This window comes from Aotus nancymaae, unplaced genomic scaffold, assembly GCF_030222135.1.
Source record: "Aotus nancymaae isolate 86718 unplaced genomic scaffold, 86718_ANA_hifiasm-v0.15.2.pri h1tg000007l, whole genome shotgun sequence".
In the NCBI taxonomy this organism is placed as follows: domain Eukaryota; kingdom Metazoa; phylum Chordata; class Mammalia; order Primates; family Aotidae; genus Aotus; species Aotus nancymaae.
In genome coordinates this window covers 39333055-39355241 of record NW_026988418.1, presented here as the reverse complement: position 1 = coordinate 39355241, position 22187 = coordinate 39333055, and the positions used below count along the sequence as shown (strand labels likewise).

General features: G+C 37.3%; 1 protein-coding gene across 3 annotated transcripts in view; it reads right to left on the bottom strand.

Annotated features, from left to right (window-relative positions):
• ST6GALNAC3 (ST6 N-acetylgalactosaminide alpha-2,6-sialyltransferase 3) overlaps window positions 1-22187 on the bottom strand; it is a 352495-nt gene that overhangs the window by 201769 nt on the left and 128539 nt on the right. For all 3 annotated transcript variants that reach the window (XM_012442800.3, XM_064372520.1, XM_064372519.1), the window contains exon 3: window positions 13315-13724. In XM_012442800.3, coding sequence (XP_012298223.1) covers window positions 13315-13724 — 410 coding nt within the window. The remainder of the gene's footprint in view (window positions 1-13314; window positions 13725-22187) is intronic.

The following is a 22187-nucleotide window of genomic DNA, read 5'->3' as shown; positions in this document are numbered from 1 at the left end:
TCTGTGTCTACTGGGACGTTTTTCTATACAGTGTAATCTGTCGGAGCATCTGGGCGTCTGTCAAGTCATCCTCTGGCCTAGAGAACTTTATTTCACTCAGTAGACTGGCTGCAAGTCTTGATTTCCACAACCACTGATGTTCTGCACAGCTTTTTGCTTTAAAATATGATTGCTAAACTTGAGATGTTGCTCTTGTTTGAATCCTAAATTGTCTTGTCAAATATCTCATAGTTTCACCCAGTATATGTGTGTATGTGCACATGTGGGTGTTTTTAAACACATGAAAGGTTGGTACTCATATCTTGATAAATTACAAATGCCCCTCCCGACCTCCCATTATTAAAATAGATTATTCCTTCTTTTTTACTAAATTTTTAATTTCCAGCACATGTGTATTACAGAGGAGGCCTAATGTAGGTCATGGAATGCCATCATAAATAATGGTAAGGAGGAAGTTCCCCTGTTTCACAATGCTTATTAGCGTGAAAACACAGCCCTGGATGCAGTATTATGCTTTTTGACTAAGGGGTCCTATGGATCTGCCTATGACTGCTGCATGAACTTATTGTTCCTGCCAAATACATCAGCTGGGGCGGGGACATTCATTCATTTTAACAGAGGCTTGTCAGCATTGCTCTTGAAAAAGTGCTGAGATACTTATATTTGCAAAGACCATCTTTAAATGAAAAAAAAAACAACGAAAATACTGTTTTTAATACTGTGTCCTGTCTTTCAAATAAGATTGTTATACTTTGACTATTTTCCCTTGGTTGAAGTTTTCCTGGGGTTAGCAGCTATTGATTCTGAGTTAGGAATAACCAGACATCTTTGTATGTGGAATCTAGGTATGGCATTTCTCTGGGCAAACGTGGGACACTTCTGTATCCCGTGGCTGACTCTAAGAAAAGCCTGGCACAGTTGTTTCATTTTGGTTTTGGTTTTTGCCCTCCACCTTCCTGCTACATGTGTGTGTTAAGGCAGCTTTCTTGTGTATTGACAGAGGGAACTTCAAGAGGATTCCCAAATTTTCAGGGAAGAAGACTTAAAACCCCTTTCCACTCTAGATATTACTAAAGGTTTGCAAACCTGAGAAATGAGAACCAATTTAATCTCTACACTTGATCATGCGATGACACAAGAAACTTTCAAAATGGCCAAGCTGAAAGAGCAAAACCTGGGCTGCCCTTAAAACCCTTGCTACCTTATAAAACTGTCACCCCCAAACAGTGAGGAATGACACATCACTGATTTTTCTCTCCTTAAAATTGAGTGGGAATGAATGGAGCAGTCTGGCAAAGATGAGCCAGGTGGAGATCTTGCTACTGTATTTACAAATCAATGTCCTATTTTGTGTTTTTAAAAATTGATTTATGTGCATTCTGTCTCCTAAACAGTCTTTAAAAATGACTCCCTTTCTTTTCATCCTCTTCACCTGGGGCAGGAACATCTTGAAACATTGATTCTATTTGCTGCTAGCTTTCATTAATTTCATCCATCCCTAAAGGTGGAGCCACATTGGCACCAGCTAATTAAGACCTATTTAGGGCAGCTCAGAGTCCTTTATCAGCCCAGAATTAGCTTTGCTCTTTTAATGGGGACTATAGCTTTCTCAATTATTACTTAATTAAATAATGTGCCTATATTTGCCAGCATATTTCTAAAGTGAAATCCAAGCTTCAATTGCCCACCTGCCCATAGGAAAGCAAAATATCTCACATTGGCTCTCAATTGCTTCTCTAGAAAAGTTAACATTCCTTGTGCATCTGTGTGTGCCAGCCACATGATCACATTCTTCAATGTTAAGTGTGGCACAATGTGCCACTGTCAGCCCTCCAGCATTTCTATAATATTTCACTCTTAAGATGTATTAATGCAAATGTGTAAATGTCAGCAGGCTAATATTATTTATGCATACCAATCATTCAAAGTGAAAAAGGATATTTGGTCCAGATTGTTTTGGTCCAGATGGAAAACCTTTAATTTTAAAGATTTCTAGAAGAAATGAAAGTTCTGTAGAATTCACAATACTTGTTTTCCAGAAGTATGTTTGGTAGGTGACAATCTAAAAGTGACCACTAACCAGTGAACCTAGATTTCAAAACAAACAAACAAACAAAAAAACAAACTGGGTCCCAGAAGATAAAGATAGAAAGGGAAAGCAGCCTTCTTAGCCTTTCCCACAAGGTCACCCTCTCTAATTGACAAGCAAAATCATTTTAAACACTAACTAAACAGAAAGCAAATTCAATTTCATTTGCTTTACAAAGGTATTCCAATATGCTTGTGAATTGGCCTAAACTTACTCTAAGACATTTAAATGGTATACTGCTTCATGTTTCCTCAATGAGGAATTCCTTAAGACAAAAAACACGATGCTGGCCGGCGCGGCGGCTCACACGTGCAATCCCAGCACTTTGGGAGGCCAAGGCAGGTGGATCATGAGGTCAGGAGTTCAAGATCAGCCTGACCAATATGGTGAAACCCTGTCTCTACTAAAAATACAGAAATTAGCTGGACGTGGTGGCGTACCTATAGTCCCAGCTACTCAGGAGGCTGAGGCAGAAGAATCGCTTGAATCCGGGAAATGGAGTTTGCAGTGACCTGAGATCGTGCCACTGCACTCCAGCCTGGACAACAGAGAAGGACTCCATCTCAAACAAACAAACAAACAAACAATAAAACACAATGCTTGGGAAAATGAAAAGACACCTACCTTAAATGGAAGGGCTATATTTTTTTTAAGTATTTTTACAATTTTAAGAAACAAGCTGAGAAGCAAAATTTTCTTTGAGCAACTCCATGTAATCATTTTCCTATCATGAATCACTTTACCTACTAGTGACATATTTTTTTAATTCTATAAATTATACATAATAATAATGACATGATCTCTTTGTTAAATGAGTACTTGCTAAAATGTTCTAATAACTATAGGCAAATCAAGCAAAGTAGCTTTACAATTAAAGCAAAATTAAATGGACATTCTTTATGCTCTATTTCCTCATGCCTGCAGTGATGTATACCACTTAACTCACTCCTATTTACTTAGGAGAAAAATGTTAAAAACTTTTTTGGAGACTATAATCAACATATATTTTGTGAGCATAGATCCACATAAATGCTTGCCATTCAAATGTTTTCTTTGATGCGAAATATCCTTAAAGTGTTTACCATCATTATATTGCTTGTTGTGCTGTGCTGTTATCTAAGATTATTGTGTGTGTATGTGTGTGTGTTGTGGGATAAAGCAGATAAATAAATACATTGAAATCTCTGAGACCTGTGATTGTCAGCATGGTAAAAAGAAGGAACAGACGTAAGATAGATGATGTAAAATTAAAACCTGTTAGCCCTGGATTTGAATTGAAGGTTTCAGTTTGAACTCATAATGATTTCATAATGAAACAACATATATAGTATATATTGTCTATATACCAGCTCTGTCCACTGTAGAGCCCAAGAAACAAAGACCAATCCAGTAGCAATGAGCAGCCATAGTGCTACTATTATGCTCTCTTAACTTTTAAAAGAAACTAACGTTCTTTGGGGAAATGTCTGAATCTGGGTCTGCCTCGGAATATGTACAAAAAAACCCCGAAACGTCCCGTAATACCAGGAAACTAAGAAGCTATCAAGGATTATTAAGGGCATGTCAAAAGAACTCAAAGCTGGTTTAAAGAGGTTCCCATAGGCCCAAATAGGAAATCTGAGAATAAGGATGTAATTTTAATAAATTAAAATACTTCAAGTGTGTTTAAATCTATAAGTTAATATGTAAATATTAATAATAAGCTTATTGGTCACCTATAGAGAATGCAAGGAAACTAATGCATTAACACTGGTAAATAAGGAGGAGACCATGAGACTTCTATCTCATGGTAACCAAATGAGTAAGAGGGTAAATTACTCTTAATAAAGTATATCAGCTATTAAATAAAAAGGATATGATGAAATAGCACCATAGTGCAATTCTAATAAATTATTCAATCTAGAAAATAATCATTAATGGAATGTAACATTCAAAAAGAGAAAACTAGAGAATATTTCTCCTGAAATGGTTTCGGCAAAAAAACAAACAAACAAAAAGACCTGAATCCAACCAAGCCTCAGTATATAAATACCAGCGTAGAAGAAAAAGAAAGATCATGGAAATGCAATTAACGAATCTAGATTGTGAAAAGCCCTATAGGACAAATGCCTAGGTTTCTCTGACAACAGATATGGAGAGAGAGATAAGAGAGAGAGAGAGGAGAGATTGAGAGAGAGAGAGAGAGGAAAGTAGCTATATAGGTTAAGACAAATATAAGACACATTTCAATCAATTGCTATGTATGAATCTTATGCTAATCCTAATTAAAACAAACTATGAAAAATATATCAATGAGACAATTGGAAAATTTGCAAGCTAAATATATAATGATAGTAAGATAGAACTGTTGATTTTTATGTAGGGCAATGGCATTGTATTGATTTAAAGATTCTTTATCTTTTTGAGTTATACACTGAAATATTTATAAATAAAATGATATGATATCTGAGATTTGTTTCAACATATTCTTTGGGGAGACAGAAAGTGGGTAGGGGTATAGATGAAACCATACTGGTCATGAGTTAATAATTATTCAAGCTAAGTGGTGGTTATACAGAGGCTCATTACACCACTAGTCTCTCTACTTTATAAGTTTGACATTTTCCTTCATGAAAAGTTGAAAAATATATTCTTATTTGAAATTTGGCAATGAATATCAGATTACCATGGGAAATTCTGCTGTTCTGAATCTATATCCTAATAACATCTATGTTGAAGACAATAAAATTCTTTAAAGACAACAAAAGTCTTTAACATAAATGTCATTAGGATACAGATTGGGAACAGCAGCTTCTGACATCATTTTGGTCAACATTTTTTATCCAAACAGGCTCACTTAAATCACCCATTCTGGGGATCCACGATGGCTGAAAAGGAACAGCTCTGGAGTACAGTTCCCAGTGAGAAAAAACCAGAGGGTGAGTGATCACCACATTTCTAAATGAGTATTTACTGCCCACAGACCAGGAGATTCCCAGGCTGAAAAACACCACAAGTTTCCAGCACAGCTGTTTCAGCCAGCATCACAGGCCTCTGCACAAAAACTCATACAAATCTGGATGGCCATTCAATGGGCACCTGGAACACCTGGATACAGAGCCACCCATTCAACTGAAAAAAAAGGGGGCTGCAACAGGGAGCCAGGTGATCTGGCTCCATGGGTCACACCCCACAAAGACCAGCAATCTGAAACACTCTGGATTGAGAGTTTCGCAGCAAGTGCAGTTGGACCCAGGACAGTCCAGTTCTGTGGGGGGAAGGGTGTCAGCCATTACCAAGGCAGTCCACCACTACCAAGGCAGTCTGCCATTACCGAGCCAGTCTGCCATTACTGAGCCAGTATGCCATTACCGAGGCTGTCCGCCACTACTGAGGCAGTCCACAATTACTAAGGCAGACTGCCACTACTGAGGCAGTTCTAACTGTACCTCTGTAACCAAAACTGCAAGGAAGTTCAAACAGCAGCTGGGCAGAACCCAGGGCAGCTCAGCAATGCCTCTGGTGGCAGACTGTGGCTAGACCACTCCTTGCTGGGCACAGCATCTCTGAAAAAAGGCAGCAGCACATCAGGAACTTATAAATAAAGCCCAATCTTCCCAAGACAGAGCACCTGGGAATAAAGGTGGTTATGAGTTCCACTGCAGCAGACTTAAAAGTATCTGCCCAGCAGCTTTGAACAGAACAACAGAGCTCCCAGCTCAGCATTTGAGTTCCTATAAGGGACAGAATGTCTCCTCAAGCAGCACCCCAACTCCCATATATCCAAAGGAGATACACCTCATAAAGGAGAGCTCAGCTGACATCTGGCAGGTATCCTTCTGGGATGAAGATAACAGAAGAAGAAACTGGCAGCAACCCTTACTGTTCTGCAGCCCCGCAGGTGATCCCCAGGCAAGCAGGGTCTGGAGTAGACCTCCAGCAGTCCTACAGCAGAGGGGCCTGACTGTTAGAAGGAAAACTAAAACACAGAAATAACTTCATCATCAACAAAAAGGATGTCCACTCAGAGACCCCATCTGAAAGTCACCAACTACAAAGACCACAGGTAGATAAAGCCACAAAGATGGGAAAAAACCAGCACAAAAAGGATGAAAACACCCAAAACCAGAACAATTCTCCTCCTCCAAGGGATCACAACTCCTCACCAGCAGGGGAACAAAGCTGGATAGAGAATGAGTCTGATGAATTGACAGAAACAGGCTTCAGAAGGTGAGTAATAACAACACTCACCTTCTTTTAGCTTCTCTGAGCTAAAAGAACATGTTCTAACCCAATGCAAAGAAACTAAGAACTTTGGTTAGATGAAATGCTAATGAGAATAAACAGCTCAGAGAAGAATATAAATGACTTGACAGAGCTGGAAAACACAACATGAGAACTTCGCAAAGCATACACAAGTTTCAATAGCCAAATCGACCAAGCAGAAGAAAGGATATCAGAGACTGAAGAACAGTGCAATGAAATAAAATGAGAAGGCAAGATTAGGAAAAAAGAATGCAAAGAAATGAACAAAGCCTCCAAGAAATATGGGATTATGCAAAAAGAACTAATCTACATTTGATAGGTGTACCTGAATGTGACAGAGAGAATGAATCCAAGCTGGAAAACACTCCTCAGGATATTATCGAGGAGAACTTCCCCAACATAGCAAGCCAGGCCACCATTCAAGTCCAGGAAATACAGAGAACACCACAAAAATATTCCTGAAGAAGAGCAACCCCAAGGCACATAATCGTCAGATTTACCAGGTTGAAATGAAGGAAAAAATGCTAACAGCATCCAGAAAGAAAAGTCGGATTACCCACAAAGGGAAGCCCATCAGACTCATAGTAGATCTCTTGGCAGAAACCCTACAAGCCAGAATAGAGTGGGGGCCAACATTCAACATCCTTAAAGAAAAGAACTTTCAACCTAGAATTTCATATCTAGCCAAACTAAGCTTCATAAGCAAAGGAGAAACAAAATCCATTACGAACAAGCAATTGCTGAGAGATTTCATTACCACCAGGACTGCCTTACAAGAGCTCCTGAAAGAAGCACTAAACATAAAAGGAACAAACAGTACCAGCCACTCCAAAATGTACCAAATGGTAAAAAGCATCAACACAATGAAGAAACTGCATCAACAAATGGGCAAAACAACCAGCTAGCATCAAAATGGCAGGATCAAATTCACAGATAACAATATTAACCTTAAATGTAAATGGGCTAACCCCAATCAAAAGACACAGACTGGCAAATTGGATAAAAAGTCAAAACCCATCCGTGTGCTGTATCCAGGAAACCCATCTCATATGCAAGGATACACATAGGCTCAAAATAAAGGGATGAAGGAAGATCTACCAAGCAAATGGAGAGCAAAAAAGAGCAGAGTTGGCAATCCTAGTCTCTGATAAAACAGACTTTAAACCAACAAAGATCAAAAGAGACAAAGAAGGGCATTACATAATGGTAAAAGGATCAATGCAACAAGAAGAGCTAAGGAACCTAAACATATACTCACCCAATACAGGAGCATCCAGATACATAAAGCAAGTTCTTCATACATAAAGCAAGTTCTTAATGACCTACAAATCCCACACAATAATAGTGGAAGACTTTAACACTCCACTGTCAATATTAGACAGATCAACAACACAGATAATTAACAAGGATATCCAGGACTTGAACTCAGATTTGGACCAAGGAAACCTAATAGACATCTACAGAACTCTCCACCCCAAATCCACAGAATATACATTCTTCTCAGCACCACATCGCACCTACTCTAAAATTGACCACATAATTGGAAGTAAATTACTCCTCAGCAAATGCAAAAGAACAGAAATCATAACAGTCTCTCAGACCACAGTGCAATCAAAGTAGAACTCAGGATTAAGAAACTAACTCAGAACCGCACAACTTCATGGAAACTGAACAACTGGCTCTTGAATGTTGACTGGATAAACAATGAGATGAAGGCAGAAATAAAGATGTTCTTCAAAACCAATGAGAATGAAGATACGATGTACCAGAATCTCTGGGACACATTTAAAGCAGTGTGTAGAGGAAAATTTATAGTAATAAATGCCCACATGAGAAGCAAGGAAAGATCTAAAATCAATACACTATCATCAAAATTGAAAGAGCTAGAGGAGCAAGATCATAAAAACTCAAAAGCTAGCAGAAGACAAGAAATAACTAAGATCAGAGCAGAACTGAAGGATACAGAGACATAAAAAAAACCTTCAAAAAATCAAGAAATCCAGGAGCTGGTTTTTTGAAAAGATCAACAAAACAGACAGACTGCTAACCAGATTAATAAAAAAGAAGAGAGAGAAGAATCAAATAGATGCAATAAAAAACAATAAAGGGGATATCACCACAGATTCCATAGAAATACAAACTACCATCAGAGATTAGTACAAACAACTCTATGCACATAAACCAGTAAACCTAGAAGAAATGGATAAATTCCTGGACACTTACACCCTCCCAAGCCTAAATCAGGAAGCAGTTGAAACCCTGAATAGATCAATAACAAGTGCTGAAGTTGAGGCAGCAATTAATAGCCCACCAACCAAAAAAAGCCCAGGTTCAGATGGGTTCACAGCTGAATTCTACCAGATGTACAAAGAGGAGCTGGTACCACTTCTTCTGAGACTATTCCAAGCAATGCAAAAATAGTGAATCCTTCCCAAATAATTTTTTGACACCAATACCATCCTGATACCAAAACCCGGCAGAGACTCAACAAAAAAAGAAAACTTCATGCCAGTATTCATAATGAACATAGATGCAAAAATCTTCAATAAAATACTGGCAAACCAATTGCAACAGCACATCAAAAAGCTTATCCATCACTACCAGGTAGGCTTCATCCTGGGGATGCAAGGCTGGTTTAACATATGCAAGGCTATAAACGTAATTCACCATATAAACAGAACCAAAGACAAAAACCACATGATATCTCAATAGAAGGCCAGAGAAGGCCTCCAACAAAATTCAACAGCCCTTTATGCTAAAAACTCTCAATAAACTAGGTATTGATGGAACGTATCTCAAAACAATAAAGTAATAAAGGCTATTTATGAGAAACGCACAGCCAATATCATACTGAATGAGCAAAAACTGGAAGCATTCCCTTTGAAATCTGGCACTAGACAAGGATGCCCTCTCTCACCACTCCTATTCAGTATAGTATTGGAAGTTCTAGCCAGAGCAATCAGGCAAGAAAAAGAAATAAAGGGTATTCAGTTAGGAAATGAGAAAGTCAAATTGTCTCTATTTGCAGCCCCAAATCTCCTTAAACTGATAAGCAACTTCAGCAAAGTCTCAGGATACAAAATCAATGTGCAGAAATCACAAGCATTCCTATACGTCAATAACAGACTAAAACAGAGCCAAATCAAGAGTGAACTCCCATTCACAATCGCTACAAAGAGAATAAAATACGTAGCAATACAACTAACAAAGGATGTAAAGGACCTCTTCAAGGAGAACTATGAACCACTGCTCAAGGAAATAAGAGAGGACCCAAACACATGGAAAAACATTCCATGTTCATGGTTAGGAAGAATCAATATTGTGAAAATGGTTATACTGCCCAAAGTAATTTATAGATTCAGTTCTATCCACATCAAGGTAACTAAGACCCTCTTCACAGAACTGGAAAAATCCACCTTAAACTTCATACGGAACCAAAAGTGAACCAGCATAGCCAAGACAATCTAAGCAAAAAGAACAAAGCTGAAGACATCATGCTACCTGACTTCAAACTATACTACAAGGCTACAGTAATCAAAACAGCATGGTACTGGTACCAAAACAGATATATAGACCAATGGAATAGAACAGAGGCCTTGGAGGTAATGCCACGCATCTACAACCATCTGGTCTTTGACAAATCTGACAAAAACAAGCAATGGGGAAAGGATTCTCTGTTTAATAAATGATGTTGGAATAACTGGCTAGCCATGTGCAGAAAACAGAAACTGGACCCCTTCCTGACACCTTACACTAAAATTAACTCCAGATGGATTAAAGACTTAAACATAAGACCTAACACTATAAAAACCCTGAATAAAACCTAGGCAAAACCGTTCAGGACATAGGCATAGGCAAAGATTTCATGGCTAAAACACCAAAAGAACTGGCAACAAAAGCCAAAATAGACAAACTCTAATTAAACTCCAGAGTTTCTGTACAGCAAAAGAAATAATCATTAGGGTGAACTGGCAACCACCAGAATGTAAAAAAATTTTTGCAATCTACCCATCTGACAAAGGGTTAATATCCAGAATCTACAAAGAACTAAAGCAGATTTACAAGAAAAAGCAAACCCATTCAAAAGTGCAGAAAGGACGGGAACAGACACTTTTCAAAAGAAGACATACATGAGGCCAAGAAACATATGAAAAAATGTTCATCATCACTGGTCATTAGAGAAATGCAAATCAAAACCACATTGAGATAACATCTCATGCCAGTTAGAATGGCAATCATTAAAAACTCTGGAGACAACAGATGCTGGAGAGGATGTGGAGAAGAAATTGGAACACTTTTACACTGTTGGTGGGAGTGTAAATTAGTTCAACCATTGTGGAAGATAGTGTGGTGATTCCTCAAGGACCTAGAAATAGAAATTCCATTTGACCCAGCAATCCCATTACTGGTTATATATCCAAAGGATTATAAATCATTCTATTATAAAGACACATGCACACATATGTTCATTGCGGCACTGTTTACAATAGTAAAGACCTGGAACCAACCCAAATGCCCATCGATGATAGACTGGACAGGGAAAATGTAGCACATATACATGATGGAATATTATGCAGCCATAAAAAACGATGAGTTCATGTCCTTTGTAGGGACATGGATGAATCTGGAAACCATCATTCTCAGCAAACTGACACAAGAATAGAAAATCAAACATGACATGTTTTCACTCATAGATGGGGGTTGAACAATGAGAACACATGGACACAGGGAGGGGAGCATCACACACTGGGGTCTGTTTGGGAGGACTAGGGGAAGGACAGCAGGGGGTGGGGAGGTTGGGGAGGGATAACATGGGGAGAAATGCCAGATATAGGTGATAGGGGAATGGAAGCAGCAAACCACATTGCCATGTATGTACCTATAGTATTGGAAGTTCTAGCAAGTTGTGCACATGTACCCCAGAACCTGAAGTACAATAAAAAATCTATCTATCTATCCATCTATAAAAATAAATCAATAAATCATCCATTCTGCTTATTTCTAAAACACTGGCATAGTTGTCTTCTCCTGTCTGGTTGGAGTACTCAGTGAGGCAACCAGACAGAAATAGACTCAGTGAAAAAGATAAATACACACCATGAACCAAAACCATATTTTGGTTTCTTTAGGTTTCATTTTGGTAACTCTACCAATCAAATGATACCCTGAAAATTAACTTTATCAAATGAGTAAAATTACCTAGTAATTTTCCCACTATACAGTTTTTTTTATCATGACCGAGAAGAAAAGGATCTCCCAAAGCTATTCTCTCCCAGTTCTTGTAAAATTTACACATATGTGATGTGTTGTCTCCCTGAAAGCTCACATCAAAAGTCAATGTGAAATAAACACATAAAAACATGAACCAACTGCATGCTAAGCTCTTCTCTGATACCCCCCCAAATTACTCTAGGGTTTATAGTTATGTCTGGGCGATACCCTGAGGGATGACTCTAACTAATGAAAAACCAAACACATCTCATTAATTTCACTGCTCTGGGCTAGTGAGAGACCAGAAATTTCCAAAGCCCTTTGTGAATAGGCATCATATCTATACAGAATAGGGAGACATAGGACCACATTTCTTTGAAGCACGGTACCTATTCCTTTCATCTCTACTGCCTGCCATTTTGGACAGTTTATCCTACATTGATTCAAATCTCACCTTTGGGATTCTTCTTGCTAACTCATACAGTAGGAGAAACTAGTATTTCATGGCTATTTCTGTCTTGCATTTCATATGAAGCTGTGTAGTTTTGGTGGTCAGAAATAGAAAATGTTAAATTCAGATCAACCCACATTACCAATAGGAGAGCTGATCCACCCAGGATTTTAAAATAATCATCAGCATTCAAATTACATCCAGAGATATCAGAAACTGCACCCCTTAAGCATATACCTCAATATGGTTAAAAGTTTAGATTTGATAATACTGAATAGTAAAATACATACATTTTGAAGAAATTAGAATGCTAATATTGGAACTTACAGATGCTCAATTTATCCATGATATTGCACAAATAAGCAAAATTAACAGATAATTTAAAACTTTAGCCATTGGTTTCAATATTGTTCTTTAGCAGTTCTTGATTAGAGCTAGATAGACGAACCAAGATTGACTGATTCGTAATTCCTGTTTTCTCCATTTTAATAGTTATCTTTCTAAAGAGGAGGAAAAAATGGCATGCACTCCAGTTACAGGAGAGATGAGGGAACTAGAAAGGAAGCAAAGGAAGCAAAGAGAGGAAATAGAAGGAAGGGGAGGGGAAAGAATGAGCCTTCAAGGAAAGAAAGTAGGAAGTATAGTTTACAGAATGCTACAGAATAAATACAGATGTAATAAAAAATGCAAATTGGTCTTTGGATAATTGAATGAATGGTATTTATACCTCATTTCTTTAAAATAATCCAACTGCTAATAATTTTAAGTGATGTATAATTTCAATATGGTATTCTGCTAAGCATGTTCAATACCAAGTTACAATGTTCAGGATCACAGTACCTATTTGCATGCGAGAAGTGAAATAAAATAATCTTACTGGAGAATCAATAGCCTGTTCTGTTTGTGATCTCAGGTAAAATTTTGGCAAAATTCCCAGAGGAGTTTAGACTAATGCATAGTCCTAAAGTTCCTTACCATTACTAGGGTTTGAAGCAGACACGTGTAGGTTTCCTCTTCCAGCTGAAATCCAACTTAGTCAATAGCAAATGGAACAAAATAAGAAAAGAGCTAAAGATACCTTGGGGAAGTATCCAGTGTTTCTTGGAGACTCAAACCAATCAGAATGGAAAGAACAGAAGGTAGTATAGGTGGAATAAATGAGACCTCAGGCTGGCTCATCAAGTAATCATAATAGTCAAAACATATAACAATCAGCTTAAAAACGTAACTGTTCATTTCATATCCTACAAAAGGAATCAGCAAAGATTTAGCATAAAAGATAATAAAAGACAATAAAGCTGCTTCAGAGAGGACTCACCTGTCTTTTCCAGTCTCCTTCTTAAAAACTCCATCACAGTAACTCATGCGCTTCTCTGTGGTCACATATATTTGGGCATTCGGATAGACATCAACTGTCTTTTTCAACATGTTGTAAACGATGCCATTGCCATCTTTCCTCATATTGCGGAAAGGGCCCCAAATGACATAAATAGTAGTATTCGCTTCCTTGAAAAAATAATCAGGGTTTTTTAGCAAAAGAGGAACGCTGGTATGGGACACAACTCGAATCATGGTCATGCGCCCGACATCTTCCTCATAACCCTTGGTGGGGGCATTGTTCATTCTCCAAATGCAGGAAGATCGATCTATCTCGTTTCCCACCTTCTGGCCAACCATCTGACCTGAGTTTGACACTATGGCACAAAGGTCACAGTCCAGTTGCAAAGGCTGAAAAATAGAGAAGAGAAAGAAGGCATGCCAATTAGTAAATTCCACTTAGTCAAATAAGTTCCCCTGGTAAAACAAAAGTTCAGATACTGTATAATTACAATACAGAAATATCTCTACAGTACCTACAAATACCAAACCCACAGTCTCTGCCACAGATTATCAAGTTAACAGCATGCTTCCATTAAGAAAGAAAACGTATACTGTCAAAAAATAATTTTAATTTCTACAATCCCCATGTGCTGGTTTTAAATTATAGCCAAACAATAGTTATTTGTTTTCCACTCTAAATGATAAATATTTTTATTCAGAACTATAATTTCAGGTGAAATAAGAAAATATGAAAAGATTTGATCTTTGTAATAAGTTTGATGGCTATAAAAGAAATGCAAAATAATCATATCTGGGGGTCAATTATGTATTTTACTTACATGCATGAGTGGTTATAAGCAAATGATAAAAATATGAAGAGTTCAGCAAACAATGAGGTTATGAAAAAGATTTTCAGAACCCATAACCATTTAAGGTAAGTCCCAGGCTAGATGAAATATTACAGAGACCCTTCAGAGATTCCCTCAAGTCATCATGTTAATTGGCTTTTGTATTTATGTTTATTCTAGATGGATAAGGAAAGGCCTTCTTTCAGATGGGAAGGCATCTACACAGACAGTCTCTAGAGCTAGTCTAAGTCCCTTTCTCCCTTTTTATTTAACCACGGAGATAATAGAGACTCAGAGAAGTTAAGCATCACCTTTCAGGAGCTGGAGATGATAAAGTTACAGTGTTGGATTCAAATTTAAATCCTCTAACTCTAAGCCCACTGCCCTTTCTGTTATCCGTTGCTTTCGTTTCTCCTAAAACAACCAAATAAATTACTTTTGCTGCTTCCCTCTAACACAGTCACCCTCTCTTTTAAAACAGTAATAAAGAAGCAATGTGCTTTGTTGATATACATCTTTCTCATCTCTCTTCTATGAGATTCCACATTTTGTATCTGACATTTGATCCTGAATTTTAATTGTGCCTGTTGGTGAGTAGCCTCTCTGAACTGGGTACTGTCCTTCTTTTATGGATTGTGTTGGAGTGTATTGTTTAATTATGTCTATCCACTAGATAGTAAATTATGTCAGAACAATGTCTATCTTCTTCATTTTAGCCCCACTCCCCCGAAGTCCCTGGAATATATTATGGGCTCAATTGGTTAAATTAGGATATGAAAGCAACTGAATTAAAATAATTACATTGGGATGTAAGATACTGCAGAAAAATCAACTGGCTAATCACCATACAACTGTAACAGATCACTGTTCCTATCAACGGTAGGCACTCACAGCAGTCATAGAGCACCTAAATGTGTCAGGCACAGTTCCAAGGGTTAGAGTTCAGCTGTGAAAAGTATAAACAAAAATCCCTGTCCTCATAGAGCTTATATTCAAGTTGGGTGCAGGAGAAAGGCAATAAATAAACTCTCATACCATATAATATGTTAAATGTTGCTAAGGACTAAATAGAAAAAATTAAAGCAGGAAAGGAGGTTAGGAGGTATGTATGTACACGTGTGTGTGTGTGTGTGTGTGTGTGTGTGTGTGTGTTGCTGGAGTAATCAGAAAAAGACCTTGCTGCTATTTCCTCAAATAATATTTGAGGAAAGACTTGAATGAAGTGAGTTGGCTATGAGCATGTTTAGGAGAAAAGCATTCCTGCAGAGCACATGCAAAAACCAATGCAAATACCCTGAGGAAGGAAAGGAATAAAAGGAAGAGCAATGTAGCTTGGCAGAGCCAGTGTGGAGAGCCAAGTAGATACTGGGGCCAGACACATGGCAGGGGAGAAATCACTTAGGGCCTTCCATTTTGTGCGAGATGAAGTGCCATTGAAGGGCTCTGGACAGAGGAATGACTGAACTAAGTTACATTTTAACAGCTTTGGCAGCTGTGTGGAAACTTGATAAAAATCAGGCCAGGGTTGAAGCAGGGGATTAGACTGCTGCTAAAATCCCATCAAGAGAGGACAGTGATGTGGGTCGTGCTGAGTAACAAAGGAGACGGAGAGAAGCTGCTCACGTTCTGGAAATATTCCGAAGGTACAACTGATTGAATTGGCCATAGATTGAAGGTGGGGTATGAAGTAAAGAGAGGAGTCACAGACAGATAGCTCCAGGTTTTCAGCCTGAGTAACCGGGAGGCTGAAATTTCCTTGAACTGAGGAGAGAAGCCTTTGGGAGAACAGGATCTGGGAGGAAAATCAGGAGCTCATACATTTTCAGACCATTTAGATTTGAGGTGCCTGAACTCAGACTCTTAAGTCAAATGTTTTAACAAACTATTCAAACTGCTTTAAAAACGTTTTCCCCCAAATTAGCAAAGTAATATGGGAAACTTGAAAAACTAAAAAGAATGGATAAAATGATTAAAAGAAAAACTCCCCATATTCTCATCACTCAACAATACTACACCTATTTTTGTCATATTTTTTCCTTTCTACAGATATTATTTTAGACAGATTGAGAAATACCATTTATACAATTTGGCTACCTTGGTTTTTCATTTAATGAGACACTGTTAACCAAAAATCATCAACATCTCCATGTCAGCCCTTAGAGATAGTTTTAATGCCTGCTCAAGATTCCATTCTATGGATATACCATATGTACCAATTTGCCTACTGCTGGGCTATTATCTGTTTTTTTTTCTACTATAAAAAACCGCTTTGATGAACATCTTTGTGCTTCCTGCTGTATTTTATGCTAACAGTTATTACATTAACTTAAATTAGTTTCTTTGATTTCATTTTTATTTGCGCTCCTGTAAAATGTGCTAGATTGACAAAGGCATCTGTTTATTTCAAATGTCAAAGATAAAACTTTTGAAAAAAACTTGACTTGCAGAATGCACAAAGGCCCATTTATGAGTTGTCTTAAAACTCTGCTATTAAAGGGACTGTTCATCACCCCTGCCACAGTAAGGTTTCTCAACTAATGTGAGTAGCAGGTGGTCCAGTCACCAGATGAGAATAGGTCCATACAAGGTGAGTGAGTGTATTAGGACACTTGGAAAACAGGGTAGTGAAGACTTAACCAGTGACCAAAATGGAGGCACATGGAGTTGCCCTTTGGGGGCAGGCATTGATTTAAGACCCTTCCTCATCGTCTTAGGAGCCTACCTTCTTTTAGACAACAGGGAAGAACATAATATTTTTCTTGCCAGACGATTTGCAGCAGAGCCTGACATCTATTACTCTTAGCTGAGTCCTCCAATTCACTTAGAGTCATGCAAATCAATGCCTGATTTAAATTGTGTGTGTCATATGGCATACTCCAACTTATCACCAAGATGCATATGGTGTGGGGGGGTTACATCCCATTTACTATTCCAAGAAGTTGCTTCATTGTATAATAAAAGCATGGTTGGGGTATAGCCTCCACAAATTTAAACAATCAAAAAGAAGAAAAAGAAAAGGCCTTGGATGTGTTCTAATCTATAAAATGCAACAAATTACATTGGATTTCCTAGTCATTATAGTGCATTAGCCAGTTCTGCTGTAACAAGGCTTAATTTAACTAATAAGAATCAGCATACTGGTCTCACTTGACAATTGTAACCTCTAAAAGTGATCAATTAAGACATCACAATCTGTTTCATGACAACATATTGGGATGCCACAGCTGTGCAGATTATGAGGTCAGCAGCTAACTAACAACTTGAGGGCAAACATTGGGAACAACAGCCTCTTGTTTATGTGACAAATATGTCATTGGCAGAGTACTATGAATGCAACGGCTTTGAGGGTAGATGGTGATCTATAAAATTGCCACTTTGTTTTTCTGTTTAACTATTCACTTGGCCCTACTGTCACCATGGCCATCATCTTAAGAGATGTTTATACTTCTTGGTCGATACTTCTGGGTAATAGCTTTGCCTAGCTATCTGCCTTCCTAAATAAAGTACCAGGAGACATGGATGAACATGATAATTGCTCTATTTTACCACTTGCAGGAACCATTTTTTAAGTATGACAAAAGTGTGGGGCCAGATGAATGAAACATTCCTTATCATAATCAGGAGCATCAGGTAGCACAAAAAGCTTGCTTGCAAAGCCCAAGGGACACATTTATACATCTGAAGTCACCTTCAAACTACAGTATGCCATGATAAAAAGAAAAACATACCTAGGCACAAATGGACAATTTGAACCCAAATCTGTTCTTATCTAGTTATCTCAGTTTCTTTTATTAGCTTTATTGCTACGTCTTTTGATCTCAACTTTCTTTGTTAAAGTGTACTGCTATTTTTTGAACTCATTTGTATTATTTGATTTGGGGCTCCGCTTGAATATTTATTTCATACATCTCCACTCACTCAGTTCTGCTTCGGTAAGCAGTTACTCTTTCTTTCTAGATTGAGGCCCTAGATTTTCCAAGACCTTTAAGATTTATCCAGTTTCACTTTATCAAGCCCCATCTAAATTTTGAATTCTCCTTTTATAGTTGAATTGTCTCTATTTTTTTATTAAAATCAAACTTGCCTTCTTCATCTTGTCTCCTGTACACTCAAAATATTTTTGAAAACATCTTGTACATTCAAAATACTTTCACTGGGATTCGGCTGTGTCTATAAACTCAGAGCACCACAAATATTCAGCCAGCCCTGTCTGGACCCCTGTGTCTTTGTTAAAGAAGGCCCACAAATGTCAAACGCTTCCTTTTATTTAAGATCTAAAATATTGACTTTCTTTTATGGTAACAACACTATATTTGTTTTGGCTATTTTCCTCCTCTGAAAAAGTATACTAACTCTATACCAGCACGTTTGGTTTCAAAACAATCAGCTTGAGAGGAGTTAAGAATTTGATAACATCTATTGAATAACCACATATTTTTTATTTAGTAACTATTCTGTGCAAGGTACTGTGAAGAGTAAAATAGTTTCAAAATTCTAATCAGTGAAAACTTAATCTCAATACACAGCGTTAAGCTGTATGGGAGAGTCATGATCCACTACAGTCAATTCCTATGCTGTTTTAGAGGCCTAAGGGATTGCCTTGAAAAACAAGTCATTTCTCTGCTAAAATGAATCTTGACGTTTTGTCACCTTACAGGAAAAATGATTTGATTACTGGGTGGGGTACAGGTAGAGGGTAAGACAGAGGATGGGAAGAAACAGTACCAGACGGACCTATAAGTATAGTGTAGTATATTTTTTGAGATATACATGATTGAATGCCTATTATGGGTCAGTCATCTTTCTCTGTACTTTATTACATTATTCCACATCATTTTCACAGTAGATTTTTCAAGTTATTTTATTTTCCATTACAGAGTTGAGAAAGTTGAGATAAATATAATGTCCAACCTTTATTTCAGGTTAAAAAGAAGAGCAATGTTATCTTTTGGAAAATGCACTCACAGCAGCACTAGGAAATGTGGACTATCAAAGAAATAATTACTGATTTTCATGATTCTTAATATACATACATGCATAAACCTCAAATCTTGCTCACTACTATATTTAAATTATTTTAATTAGATTATAATGCTTTAAACATGCTTAAAATCAATAATTTCACCAAAATTATTTGCATGTGAGCATAAATAAACTCTCCTTTTTGGCAATAGTGCTAGCATGGCATAAAAATTATTAAAAATGTTTTTCTTGATATTTTCAGCTTGAAATATGGCTGAAATTTCAGTCTAAGATAAACTAATCATGACCAATTTTATTAGCTTTTAAATGGTCCTTCACATCTGCTTACTCAATTTGCTTTTCAAACTGTTTCTTTCACATCAGCAGTGAAAGATTCTCAAGCAATAAATAATTAACATCCATGTCGGGGAAGAAAAAGACCATGGCAGATGATATTATTTTCTAAATTGGTCTTTAGGACTAAAGGGAATAATACCTCCTGTCTGCCCCAAATCCCCTTTCAGAAATTCCTTTTAGAAACTCACACTGGCCATTTAGAAGTCCTTAGGAATCAAAGTTTCTTGAAGACTGTTAAGCGGTCCTCTAACTCGTGAATGGCTCTTCCATTCTAGGAGGATCCAAGGCAATGGCAGACTGGGGTACTATCTTCACACAATGGGTCTTTTTATACTATACCTGTTCTTATTTTTATTTTAACATAAGCATGAGTATTTTAGAAGCATACAAATTATTTCTGGTTTTTAAAATACTGAAGAATGTAAATACAGAGGAATTGATTCCCTGTGAAGGTCCTACGTTCTCTGATACTGTAGGGTTGGGGGAAAAGTGTAGATATTCTTAATTCTTTGTAAGAGTCTCTAGCACTTTTATAATTACTCAGCCTTATTTCCGTGTGAGTAAACAATTTATTTTGTTGATATAGATTCCAGAAATCAATTTACCATGATATGCCTAACCAATTCTTTCCTGGTTAAAAGAGAAAGTGAGTGAATGAGAGAGAGAGAGAGAGAGAGAGAGAGAAAATGGCCAAAACTGGCAGGTTATTCACCTTTAATGGCAAGTTTCACCTCTCGTTGACTGAGTCACTTTTCTCTTTCAATTAGTACACATGTTCATCCATTCTAAATTCACACACACACACACACACACACACACACCCTGTTACCTTCACTTAGTTGATGTGATTGCTCACTCTCCTAGGCCAGTTTCATCCTTATCAACCACCCTGGGAAAATGATCCCTCTCTCTTCTTTGGGTATGAACCTGACGAATTGCCCTATCCTTTCTGAATGACATATTGGGACAACTGCCAAGCACTTTACATTTTAATCAGTAAGGAGAATGAAATATCTAACCTTTACTTTTTTTCTCTCTGAATAAGCTTATAGACAATAGAATAGGCAATTAAAATTTGTGAAATAAAACTTGCAAAACAGTGGTTTCCACAGCAAAAGGAACAGCCATGTATGAAAGGTCACCTGCCAACCAGTTCTAGTTCTTAAATCTCTGCATTTATCACTAAGATGGCTCTATGGAAAGCGAAGGTCAAGACATTAAATTATGAAACAGTCAGGATAGAAAAGGTCACCCAAAATTCAAGTAAAATTTAACCAAACCTGCTAATTCTATACCCTAGAACCAAGTAGAAACAGCCAGGTTTGAAACACAACATTGGATAGCTCTAATCTATCTTCCTACTTTAGCCCCATATGATAAAAATGAATTTCTATTTGATATATTGAAGTCTAAAATAAAACTTGCTTATCTAAAGTAAAAACAAAAACTTCGATGAGTATTTTGAAATAAAAATCATTTGATTGGACCAGCATAAATTATATTAAAAACAATGTTTTACACTACTCTAATGGTTGCTTTCATTTCAACCATAAGGACGCAATTTTAAAAACTGGCGATGGGACACTCTTGGCACCTTAAATACTTTACAGAACAATTAGCAACTCACCACTCACTAACTTACTATTTTAATGTTGAAACAAAAACAGATCTTTGCTTTTCATTATCCAATTTGAATGAATTTGAACAAAGCAGGTTGAACAAAGCTCCAGAGACACACTTCTGTTTGCTGTCATTTATTCCTCTACTCTTCCTGAATGTCTTTAGAGTTTTAGTTTTAGAGGCTTCAACATGTATAATGATGCCATTGGGGAATAGATTTTGCCTTTATTCTCCTTGATGTTCTTTTTGAGGTCTTTTAAGTGAAAGGTACAAAAGAGGCATTAACAATCTGGCATTGTTTTTATTGCTTGACAAAGAAAAAATGTATTTTAATTTTTCCCGTGTTTCAGGAATGATTAAGCAAGCTGTTTTCATCTACACTGAGTCACTTTCAGCAGACCTCTAACTGCAAGCAAAGAACTGTGAAGACTGTTCTAGAGAGAAATCAACACAGTTCAGCCAAGCTAACCTGTAAATATACTTCCTTGCCCCTCCACAAACCAGCATCTTCCAGTTAATGCAGTTTTCTAAAGCAATGTGTATAAATCACACAGCACATAAAAAGACAGATTTGATAACTGATGGTTTAGCTCTGATTCTCTGTGAATTGGGGATGTGGCATTTACCTTGGTTCCTACCTGGTGACATTAAATCTAAGCATAAAACTTAATATGGGGGTGCATAAAAATGTTAATGTCAAGAAATAATTCTACAACAGGCAACATAAAGCTATGTTTCTCGGTTGCCATAGATAATGTGCTCCCTTTATTTGGAAGTTTCTCTAGGGAAGGGATCTGCATAAACACGGAGATGTGCCAGAGGAACGTAACTTGTTTTTTCCAGACTGGGAGGCAAAAAAACACATTTTCTCAAACCAAGAAAGAGTTTTCTCATACAGATGTAAATTATGGTGATAATTCATATTCCATTGTTACTACTAGGTCCCAGTAAAACTTGGATAATTTCATGGCCAACTTACCTCTGGATTATGTTTTTCTCCTTTCAGAAGGATGATCTCAGAACCTGCTGCTAAAATGCCATACAGGAATGTCACATAAAGAAGGTAAGAAAACTGATTGGTGCT